Source organism: Camelus dromedarius, chromosome 12, assembly GCF_036321535.1.
Source record: "Camelus dromedarius isolate mCamDro1 chromosome 12, mCamDro1.pat, whole genome shotgun sequence".
NCBI lineage: Eukaryota > Metazoa > Chordata > Mammalia > Artiodactyla > Camelidae > Camelus > Camelus dromedarius.
In genome coordinates this window covers 46,081,808-46,094,008 of record NC_087447.1, presented here as the reverse complement: position 1 = coordinate 46,094,008, position 12,201 = coordinate 46,081,808, and the positions used below count along the sequence as shown (strand labels likewise).

Genomic DNA, 12,201 nt, shown 5'->3' with positions numbered 1-12,201 from the left:
GCTGACTTTTAAACAAAGAATGAAGGCCAAATGTTTCAATCAGATCTGAAAGGCCCCAACACGTCTCACCACTGTCCGTCATTCCTGCTCATCTCCCGTCATTCTCCCTCTGACACGCACACAGATTATGCGGAGCCACATCACCTTCCCACAAACTCACCAGATAATCCCAAACCTCAGTTTTTTTCATGTTTTATTATATATGCTCTCCCCTTGCCTACCTTTTCTGCCTGACAAATCCCCACTTACCTTTCAGCCTCCTTCTTATCTTACTCCTTTCTCATTTTCTCTTGGCAAAGCAGCAAACTCTCTTCTGGGTTCCTGTAGCACTTTGTGTGAACCTCTCACAGCCTTATTACACTTTGTTGTAATGGTGCATTTAGAAGCTTCTAGTCTTCCATGGAGGGAAGAGACTATATGTATGGTTCATTTTAATATTTCTTTTAATGAGCACAGATTCTTGCACCACTAAACACTAAAAAACAAGTTGAGGTTAATGATTGCAGGAAAGAATCAGGACTGTTTTTCACCCACAAGTCTGAGTCTGAGCATGGGCAATTGCTTCTCATTCTGTTGATAACCTGTCCGGGTCAGGGCTCTGAATAAGGGCCTTTTGGATATAAGATATGATAGTTTGGCTTCGTTTTCCTTCTTGGTTGCATCAGTCTTGCCTCTTGTCCCTCAGCACCCTGAGCATGGCCTCCCTGATGGGCTTGGATTTGACACTGTAGATGATGGGGTTGAGCACAGGGGGCACCACCAGATACACATAGGCAACCAGGGTATGTACAATGGGGGGCAGGTGCCTCCCAAAGCAGTGGATCATGGACACACTGATGACAGGGATGAAGAAAACCAGAACAGCTAAAATATGAGAAACACAAGTGTTGAGGGCCCTGGTGCGCTCCCTGGGAGAGGCCAGAGCCATCACTGTGTGAAGAATAAGGGTGTAGGACAGGACAATAAGCAACGAGTCTATACCCATCGTGGACAGAACTACATACAGCCCATAAATGATATTGACAGTAATGTCAGCACAGGCCCGTTTCATGACATCTGCATGGAAACAGAATGAGTGGGACAGGAGGATCTTGCCGGGACAAAAGCTTAATCGCTTCAGTAAGAAGGGCAATGGGAAGAGGGACACAGTGGCTCGAGCTACAATGGCCAGTCCAATCCTAATGATGACCCTATTTGTGAGGACAGCTGCATAGCGCAGGGGGTTGGAGATGGCCACGAAGCGGTCAAAGGACATGGCCAGGAGCACTGAGGACTCCACCACAGAGAAGAAGTGGAGGAAGAACATCTGGACCAGGCAGGCATTGAAGCCGATGAGCCGATGGTCAAACCAGAGCACAGCCAGGGTGGTGGGCATGGTGGACAAGGTGAGACCCACATCGGTGAGGGCCAGCATGGACAGGAAGTAGTACATGGGCTGGTGCAGGCTGGGGGTCCTCCTCACAGCCAAGAGGATCAGGCCGTTTCCAGTGAGGGCCGCAGTGTACATGGAGGAGAAGGGGATGGAGATCCAGCCATGAATGGCTTCCATCCCTGGGATGCCAATTATCAGGAAATCAGGGGGCCAGAAGAGGGAGATGTTGATGAAGGACTGGGAAGGGAGCATCCTCGGGATACGGATGAGGTCTGCAGATAGATGTGACCTCTTCAATCTGGGCAGAAGAATAATACAAGACAAAAACATTGGAAAAACAGCTGTGATATTAGGTGACATGGATTCACGCACAGTAGCAAATATGAAATGAGAAGGAGATCGAAAAATGTACTCCATCTAAAAAGAAACTAGGGGATAAGTATAACTTAAACCTATTGACTATGAAAGTATCATTTCATAGTGTGAAACACTGATCTCTTCACCTACTGAAGAAAGCTTTCTTTAAAAATATGAGATGAAAATAAAGAATCTAATAAAAACACTCTATTTTAAAGAAGAAGCAATGGCCTCATGGAAGTAAACTGCAAACATACTGCAGAAGCCTGAAGGGTTGACAGCACGGGCTTGTTATTATTTTTTGGATTGCCCCTTAAATCTCATTATTGAAACAAAAACATGTAAGTAAGCAAACAAAAGCCACTTTCAAGACAGGTCAAAAAAACGTAAGGGAAACAGCCACCTAAATATATTTTAGCAGAGACTTAAAACCCTCCAAAAATAGGTCTGTGTGCTTAAAAGAGCTTTGCTCTGAACCCTGGGGGCTGCAGTTGCGTTATTTCTAGCGAACATAATCGGCTCCCTCTGAAGGTAGGCATGATCTTCCCTCTCCTTGCCTTGCCTTCCCTTTTTCTCTCAGGGAGGGTGACTAGCATTGTGCCTCTCAAGTGGAGGACTGTCCATATTTTGTTAGAAGATTTTTAAAGTAAATCCAGTGAAGAAAAGTTGCTGACAGTGTCAGCTGGCACCTTCCATCCCTTCTCTCTCAGACACTACTTCTGAGAAAATATCAAAACTTGATGCAACTCATTCTACGCAAAGGTGAATAACAAACAGAGATGTTCAAACACAGATCTTGTGCAGCATATTTTGTAAAAATTAAAAGGGATAAAACAAGTTAAAGACAGGCAAAAATACTCTTTGAGATAAGGAATTATTCAGGAAAGAGGGAAATTCTGTATAATTTTTTAAATAAAGAAATTAAATAAATTATGAACCAAATTAAACTTCTTTGATATTAGAGTATAAAAATAGTTGATAATAAAAAAGAAAGTGAATGCCAGGTACAGAGTGAACTTGACATCCTCTCATGTCTTCCCTCTCTTGAAAGACTATGAGGGACATCTCTCCCTGGAAATGTGGTCTAAGATTGCAGTTCTTTGAGCTGTCAACTCCCGGACCCCAGGAAGGGTCTCTCTTTGAGACTCTCTTCTTTAAGCAAAGAATAGCACTGCTGTCTCCTATTGTCCAAAACTGGTTATTTCTCTTTCTTCTGCTTTATTTCTAGATCTTTCCCACTGATAGCTCCATCTGAGGTGGAGGTGCTGGCAGCCATCCACCTGGGAAGTGGAGAAGAGGGTGTGCTGAGGGCCCAGGTTACTCACCCCGGCTGTTGTCACCGGCTGCTCTGCCACTCCATATCCTGCAAGGGCCCCGATGTCTCTGCAGCAGAGGGATTGAGTTTTATCCCACTGCAAAGGGATGGTTTGGGGCAGTGCCCATCTCGTGCCCATCTCTAGGGAAGGCCAGGCTTGAGCCACAGAGGAGTCACTCCACACAGGTCCCTGGGGGGTAGGGAGTTTAAACAAGTTGGGGCTAGTTTTTGGAATCAGGAAGTGGCTGGAGGAGCTAAACAATAAGGGGTAAAGAAGATGGAATCACAGAATCTACAATATCCCACCAAGTTTAAATTCTCTTCAAAGACTATCAACTTCAACAGTACATCTGCATTTGAAATCCTTCCAAGACAATTTTCCTGAAGTCAGCCTCCTCTGCGCCAGGCCCCAGGAGGAATCCTGCGGGATGAGCACCTGGGTTTTGTAGAGGGTAGGGGTATGGAGTGGTGTGTTGGGAGCCTAGTAGTGTTGGCCTAACCCAGCCAAAGGGAGTCAGGGAAGGCTTCCTAGAGGAAGTGGGGAGAAGGCAGACTTCCGAAAGGCCCACAGACCCTGTTCTAAACACTCAGCCCTCGTGCTGGGCAGACTCCAGGACTCTAGGGCTTGCAGCTGCAGACTGGGGCTGACACGGATGCTGCCCGCACCCCAGTCCTGGGGCTGACCTGCAGCATCCAACAGATTCAAAAGGGAGGGAACTGAGTGGAAAGAATACGAACTACAGAGCCACTCAGAACTGGGCTTGAATTCTTCTCTATTTCTTGCTCAATTTCTTACCACGTACAAGGTCCATGTCCCTTCTTTCTCGCTTTCTTGAGAGCTCTACTCCAGAGCTCTGGCCTTAGCTTATTCCTAAATCAGTCTGGACTACAGTCATTCACCTGGAACTGCTTTCTGTGAACACATTTGGCTTTTCTCCTCCTCGATTCTAGCTGCACTCTCCCAGCCGAAATGGGTCCAGCCTGTCTACCTTTCTCCTCTGAAGGTGATAAGTAAACTTGAGAAAAATTAGTCAACTTAGACATCTTGTATCAAAACAAATTCACGGTTATTAACCTAAGCTGAGACTTTAGCAGCACTCCAAAATTCTTTTCCTTTCAATTTTTAAATTGTCCCCATTCTTCTCAAGCTCTTTATCCAACCTGCCAGCTCAATTCTCAGTAACTAATTAGTTAACGTATTAAAAAATACACATTGGGCATAAATTCTGGCACCAGCTGGGAGAATTGGTGGTGATCATCACTGGAAAGAATCTCAGATATGTGATGCTGGTAATCCCTGGTAATAAATATTGAGAGTACATCTCTCTTTCCAATAAAAAAAAAAAAAAAAAAAAAAAGCCTGGGGAAATCTCTATCCCCCTCTAAACAAACAAACTTGTGCTCTGTCCTTATTTCTTGTCATTCCAGTCTTAAGTAAATGAAGTGCTACTCAGAGATGGGGGCTAAATGTAATTATTAGGGGGGTGGGGGCTGTCCTGCTTAAAGGGCAACTTCAGGCTCTTTGGCTCTCGGGGGAATGGCTACCCAAACTGGTGCCATCCACTGTCCAGGCCAACATAAACACGGCTGGGAACAGGGCAGCGCTTTTATGGCTCTCAGTCCCTGGAGATCCTTTTTCACTGGGAAAGATACTCTCACTACAGTGAGCACTTGCCTGAGACCCAGAGGCCTCTCACGGCTGGGGCTGCCTGGGACCACCTCTGTGAGCTGACTCAGCAACTCAAGCACCCAGAGGCCTTCTTCCTGGGAGCCCTTCCAGATCACTGGGAACCAGAAGGCAAACACTCTCCCAGGATCTTCATCTGCGTGAACACGGAATAAGCAATGGCCATAAACCCCGTTTAGTTTGCCACCTTCTAGAATGTGACAACTTTGAAAACTACGGCTTTTGTGTTTGTCTTCTTCCTAAAGGAAGTCATTTCAATCCGGTCAGAATCTCATTTAAATCCCACCTTCTCCACCCACCACACTCCCTTCCTTTTTCCCATCTCCCAATCTTAGTCCTGTTACTGGTGTTAAAGACGAGAGAGAGAGAGAGAGAGAGAGAGAGAGAGAGAGAGAGAGAGAGAGAGAGAGAGAGAGAAAAGCCCAGTTCTTAAATTCTAGCTCCCAGGCTAGTGTGACCAGCTGAGTGTTTAAAAAAGATCTGTATGGTTTGCTTGCCAAAGGCAGAAACCCACATTTCTGTCCCCTCAATATACCGGTGAGGCAGGGATTATTATTCACCCCCTCCATGATGATAATGAGTATTTACTGAGTTCATACTATGTGTTAAACACGGTGCTAAGCATTGCACATGGGTTATTGCCCACAATCCTCACAAAAGCACTGAAGGTAGACACTATCATTGCCCCTAATAAACCCATGAGGAAAACGAGCCTCAGAGAGTGAGCTAACTTGATGGGTCACAGAAATGGTTTGCTCTTTCTGTTGGACTGGCCTTCCTTTCAGAGAGCCCGTGAATACCTCCTGAGTGGAAAATCCCCAATCTTTGAGAGCAGGTTGAATTTTTGGAAAGAGCTATAACTGGCAGAAGCAGGGGTTAGGAGGTTGAGTTGATAAATGCCATGTTTCAGTAAACAGCAGGTGTGGCCTCAGGAAAGGGGGCTGATTTTCTCAAGTGGATCAAAAAGCAGTTCCCAAGGAGTCCCTGGAGAGTTTTTGCCTTGGAGCCCCTTTGGAATTGTTCCTGGCTTCTTAATATTCAGAGTACATAAGATTTAGAAGAAGATGGAGTTAGGGTTTATCTAATTTAATCACCATGTTTTACAGAGTACATTCAAAAAGGTGATATAGTTTAGACAAGGTTTCCCACTAAGTGGCAGAACAGGAGTTCTGAACTAAACCCCATCCCAAGGCTCTGCCCTCCTCTCAACACTGAGGATTAAATACCTTCTTCTTTGAGATATTTTTAAAAAACCTTAATAATATGTTTTCTTTAACCCAGTGTACCTAAAATGCAATCATTTCAACATGTTCTTGTTTATAAAACTGATGATGAGTTATTTTATTCTTTCTTTGGTGATTACTTATTATGGTAAAACATACATAACATAAAATTTACCATTCTAACAATTTTTTTAGGTGTACATTTCAGTGCAATTAAGTCTACTCACATTGTTGTTCAACCATCACCACTATCCATTTCTAGAACTTTCTCATCATTCCAAACTGAGACTCTGCACCCATTAAACAATACCTCCTCATTTCCCTTCCCCTCAGCTCCTGGTAACCTCTATTCTACTTTCTGTCTCAATGAATGCGCCTGTTTTAAGTACTGTATATAAGTGGAATCATACAACATATATCCTTTTGGGTCTGGCTTATTTCACTTAGCATCATGTTCTGAAGGTTCATCCATGCTGTCAAATGTGTCAGAATTTTATTATTTTAATGGCTGAATTATATTCCATTGTATGTATTTACTACATTTTGTTTATCCTTTCATCTGTTGATAAACACTTGGGTTATTTCCACCTTTTTGGCTACTGTGAATAGTGCTGCTAATGAATATTTGCATATCAGTCTTTGGACTACTTTTAAAAAATGAAAATTTTAGGGCAGAAGGAGGAGTAGGGGAGACAGATAGAACATGACTAAGTTGGACTGCAGTGAGGTACAGTGAGGGATTTAGGCACAAGAGATACGCACTTTATAAAATTGGTAATCTAGCCATGTTCTTAGGTGTATGGAAGGAGGCGGGAGGGTGTGATTTGAGGTAGAATAATGCACAGGAAGATAAAAGAGGATGGAAGTTGTGGCAAGATACAAAGGGGATCAGTCTCATAAAACGAGGCTCCTGACCTCATTATTTGGGGTGAGGAGGCCCAGTGCCTGCAGGGAGCACGAGCACCCCTACTTTCCTTTAGGACAGTCACCGCTACCACCCACAGCTCTTTCTCCCAGCCCTGGTCCATCTGCGTTGATCAGCTTCACGACTTTGAAGGCTGTTTTACTGCCTCTGAGCAGGGAGTCACAATGGGATGCTCACAGATACCTATGCTAGGAGGGCCCTTTTCCAGGAGAGAGGTTAAAAGTCTGAGGACCCCTCTCCTAAGAAAGAGCCCGCAGGTGGGAGTCTCCCCCATGGTTTATCCACCCTAGTCTCCCACCCAACATTTGCTCAGTGATTGAGGTCAGATTTAAGCTTCTTATCAGACCTGCTTAACAATACAATGGGAACAGCCCATCTTGAGAAAAGATTCATTCAAATTCTCTCACTGGTGGGAAAGAAGACCAAGGAACCCTCTCACATCTCCAAATCTGAGTTTATGGGACTCTATAAACGTGAAAGCAATAGGTGTAACACTTGGTAAAATTTAGAATAAGATTCATAATATGTCATACCTAAGTTAAAACTCAGACATTGGAAATGTCTGACAGATACAGAATACACTAAATGGAAACACGATGGAGCGGATGTAAGTAATAAATAGACAAAAATATTCTCCCTTCATCTGGAAAGCAGCAACCTGTAGAGCACGCAAGGTGGCTGTGCAACATGAAGAATAACTTGGATTTGTTACTCTCAACACGAATACAGTCATTCATCTCGTAAGGCAGACAGAAGAGAGAAAACAAAATTTGCACAGACTGTGGAAATAAGTGCCAGATGTTAAACAGGAAACAATAGATCATGGACATTAAATAACTGTATTTGGTTATGAAATTTAATTTCAAATCATGGCACAGCACCACAAACTCTGTGACTTAGTTTTCTCACTAATGTAAACCTCGTTTCTCTCACTGGTGTGTGGGGCAGAAATTGTACCTACCCGGTAAAGTTGTTGTAAAGATCAGGCAAAACCTATAAAGCACTTATAGTCCTGGGACATTGCAAGCACTCAAAATATATTCAATAGCATTATTATTTAGGGCTTAAATTCCCAGATAACAAAGAGGAAAACAACAGTGAGGTCTGTGACAAGCCCTGGCTTATGTAAATTATCAGTTTCATTTTTTCCATTTTAAAAGTTGTACATCTTAACCAAACAAGACCTCCATAATAATAACAAAAATTAGAAGGAAGAAACAGAACTAAGTCACTAGCAATTTGAGCACATTTCCTTTAAGGCATAGGTTGTTTTTCAAGTTAGTTTCAATCACGTGTTCTTGTTTTTCTTAACATTATATGTATATTTCATTTTATAGCAGAGTCTTTAAAAGCCACATAATATTTGTTTAATATAGATCATTTCACATAATATTCCATTAAATGAATGGACCATACTTGAGCTTACTATTCTTTACTTTTATAGATCACACCTTAGGATTTCTAATATAGAATTACTCTAAATAATGGTATAACTGATATATTTTATGAAAAACTTTTCTGCATTTAGGGATATTTTGTTAGAATAAATTTTCAAAAATGAGATTACAGCATTAGAGTATGTAACTTTAAAAAAGTTCTTGCTAGTGGGGAGGGTGTCGCTCAGTGGTAGAGTGCGTGCTTAGCATGCATGAGGTCGTGGGTTCAATCCCAGTACCTCCATTAGAACTAAATAAATAAACCTAATTACCTCTCCCTCTAGCCTGCCAAAAAGAAAAAAAAAAACAAAATAAAAAGTTCTTGCTGTATTTTGCCAATTATACCATCAGCTGTGATTGTCAAGGATATATGTTTCAACACAAGCTCCTTTTTCATTGTGATTTTTTTATTAATGAAAACTGCTAATTTAATAGACAGAATGTTACCTAATTATTGTTGTAATACAGGTTTCCTGTATTACTAGTCAAAGAGAACAGTCTGTCCCTTGTTTCAAAGCCACTGTACTTCTTGTTACTCTTCTTCATGTTCTTTTACTACTTACTGGGCAATAGTGGATTTTCTAATTTAAGATTTTTATACAATAAAGATATCAACAGCATTGTGACCTGTGGAAAAGAACTATGGCAGCCTCAAAAATTTCACCCCAAGCAGAAGTATTTGGAGGCAAAATCAGAGAAAAGCACTGATGTGCTTATGGGCAACTGGGATTAAGCCAGCATTAGGAAGTCATTATATCCATTCATTAAGGATAAGAGTAAGAGGAGTGGTAAGGATCACTTGCCTCCCACAGCCTGAAAGTTCTTGTCACAGCTGATCTTAAACATAGCTAGCATCCGAGTCCTGATCTGTTTGGTCTTGACACCACAAATGATGGGGTTGATCACAGGAGGCAGAAGTAGACAGACATCACCCATGAGAACATGAACAATGGGATCAAGGCTGTTTCCAAAACGGTGCACCACTGAGAGGCCAATGAGTGGCACACAGAAGGCCAGTACCACAACAACGTGTGACACACAGGTTCCAAAGGCTTTGGCCCGCTCTGACTTGGATGGCAGTTGTAGAACTGTTTGTATAATCAGAAAATAGGACAAAGAGATAAACAGAGCATCCACACCCATGACCAGCAGAATGGCAGTAAGACCATAGACCACGTTGGGCAGTGTGTCTGCATAGGCCAACTTCATTACATCCTGGTGCACACAGTAGGAATGTGAGAGCACACTGGAGTGGCAGAAGGCTAGCCGTTTGATGAGCAGAGGCAGAGGGATAAAGAAGAGGAATCCACGGGCCATGGCCACCATGCTGATCTGGGCTGTCACCATATTGTTGAGCACGGCAGCATGGTGCAGTGGATGGCAGATGGCTACATAACGGTCAAAGGCCATGGCTAGCAGGATGGTGGACTCAGTGGCTGTGAGAGCATGAATAAAAAACATCTGGGCCATGCAGGCATCAAAGGTAATCTCCCGGGAATCAAACCAGAAGAGGGCAAGGATCTTGGGCATGGTGGATGTGGACAAGGCCAGGTCAATGGCTGCCAGCATGCAGAGAAAGAGGTACATGGGAGCGTGCAGGCTGTGCTCTGTCCTCACGATGAAGACCACGAGGCAGTTTCCAAACACTGCCACGGCATACACAGAAAGCAGGGGGAAGCCTATCCAGAAATGAGCTTCTTCTAGTCCTGGGATACCAATAAGCACAAAGGTGGTATGTGTAAAGTTGCAGGGACTCATAGCTGGCACCGAGAAGGGGGCACTGGAGAGGGTGAGGTCACACTGGCAGTCTGCTAGCCTGCTAGGACATGAAGCACAGTCAGAGAGTCCAGCCCTGGACCCTGGTTGCTGAACGCACCTTAGCTCTCCCTCCCCTACTCTCTCCTCCCACTCTTCCAAGTCATTTGGGCTCTCTCATAAGCTCTGAAGCCTTCTGGTAAAGGGGGAAATGACAGCCAAAATTCATTTATCACCACTACTCTCAAGGTTCACTTACATTTATAAAAGGGAACCTGGAGAGAACAATGATTCTCCCCAAATCTATCCATCCCAAGTTCCGCAGACTCCTTGTCCTGGCCCATACCTTCACTGTCTAGATAGTGGGTGGCCTTTTTCTCAGATAGGTGGTAAGTGATACCTTACTAGGAACCTCTTCCGGATAGGCTGTGTCCTCCTCCCTTCTCTCCCCTCCCCTCCCCTTCTCTATCACCCATTTGTTCTGTAAGCATTTACTTATAGGACCAACCATAGACAAGGCTATTTGCTAGATGCTGATGATGTGGTCAAAGACACATCTTTTGCCCTTCTGATGCCGACTCGGGTAAAAGATAGACAAGTAACAAAATTATTAAAATCTTGGGATAAGTGTTAGCAAAAGATGTGCATATAATGCATGGGAGGGGGAGAGGCACAATCAGAGGAAACGTCCCCCCAAAAAGATGATCCTTCCTTATAGTCTTGAAACATGAGTAGAAATTAAACAGATAGAGAAGGGAATAAAAGGAGTACCAAACAGAGGAGACAGGAGGGGTTTTGTTTTTGTTTTTGCAAATTTTCAGGATTTCAGCTCCCCAGGTCTAAGGTCAGAGAGAGAGGAAAGAAACACAGCCATGATTTAAAAAACAAAACAAAAACTAAGGAAGAAAGGCCAAGAGACAATCTCTTGAGGTAAAAAGGAAACTCATCTAGGGCTATTGAATGCAAGGCAGTAGCTCCCACCAGTGACTTCCCTGCAGATGAAAGCACTGGCAGGACCCTAGCTGCCTGGCATGGCCCTGTGCAGGCTCCTCTCTCTGCTCCTGGTTGGTGGGTTCCTCCACGCTTAAAGGCCGCCTCCAAGGCCACTCCCATTGCCCCAGAGAGAGCTTGATTAGCGTCCTGCTACTCCTAGAGCTCTATTTTTCCTGGAACCTCTGCCAACGAGTCATTTATGTTAGGGGAGACATTTCTTTTTCTGGAAGCCCAGTGTGGCTGTGGCTCTGCCTCACCCAAACCAGACCTGCAGCTCGGCCACCACAAGCTCTTTCCTTGATAGGCTCCCTAGGTGCCCTGGTATTTAGAGTTAATTGTCTCTAAACAGCCAAGGGCTTGACTTCTAGAAGAGGTTTTGAATCTTGGGAATAAACTCTGCAGTGGTGTTCAGGCTAACCTGTTCATCCCCCTAGGATTCTTCTTCACTCCTAACCTGGGTTCTTACTGCAACTGGGACATGCTCTCCTATTTGGCCTTAGAGGAGAGGGTTTGGAGACCAGTAGTCTTAATAACATGACAAAATGAGAACTAGACATTTTGACTGGATTATCCTCATCTTGGATAAGCAAGGAAGAAGAGATCCAGGGTTCAAAGGTCACAAAATTCACGCCTCTGACTACTATTTGTTCTCCATTCTCAGAACATGTGCAAAGATATTACAGCTATTTTCCTTGACAGATATTAGATCCCAGATTTGGCCCTCAGCTGCTGTCAGGGAATGAAAAGCCTTTTTCAGAGGCAGATAATTATGGGCACAGAAGGTAGCAGGGGGGAGCACAGTAATTAACACACTTCCCCTTCCTCAAGGCCTCTTGCCCACGCTCCTGCAGCAGCACTGGCAGACATAAGGGTCTGTGTTGGCCTTAGAGTCAGATACCTTCCTGAGTCTTCTGTCCCCAGGGCATCTTTTCTGCTTTGCTGGTAGCAGTCTAAGACTTTGGGCCATCATCTCATCTTCCCACTTACCTGTCCCAGAAGACCTCATGTTTCCCTCCCATGTGGCCTGGCCCTCTGCCTAGAGTGAGCCCAGGCCAGTTCAGCTTCTCTTTGGGTCTGGATGTGGCTGCTGCATTTATTCTCACTTGCCTTTCTGGATGTTTGTTAATGCTCTGGAACA

The 12,201-nt window shown here is 44.0% G+C and overlaps 2 protein-coding genes across 2 annotated transcripts; both read right to left on the bottom strand.

Moving 5' to 3' along the window:
- Positions 1–661: 661 nt before the first annotated feature.
- Positions 662–1,675, bottom strand: LOC105098061 (olfactory receptor 51I2). The gene has a single exon (XM_010990680.3). The coding sequence runs from the start codon at positions 1,622–1,624 to the stop codon at positions 662–664; it is 963 nt and encodes a 320-aa protein (XP_010988982.2). The 5' UTR covers positions 1,625–1,675.
- A 7,435-nt stretch (positions 1,676–9,110) lies between these two features.
- On the bottom strand, positions 9,111–10,073 carry LOC105098059 (olfactory receptor 51E2). Its single transcript, XM_031459384.2, has one exon. It carries the CDS (start codon positions 10,071–10,073, stop codon positions 9,111–9,113), a length of 963 nt encoding a protein of 320 aa, XP_031315244.1.
- Between the last annotated feature and the right edge of the window lie 2,128 nt (positions 10,074–12,201).

Excerpts from the sequence above, each read along its gene's own strand:
- LOC105098061 (XM_010990680.3), bottom strand. The coding sequence starts at position 1,624 with ATGCTCCCTTCCCAGTCCTTCATCAACATCTCCCTCTTCTGGCCCCCT.
- LOC105098059 (XM_031459384.2), bottom strand. The coding sequence starts at position 10,073 with ATGAGTCCCTGCAACTTTACACATACCACCTTTGTGCTTATTGGTATC.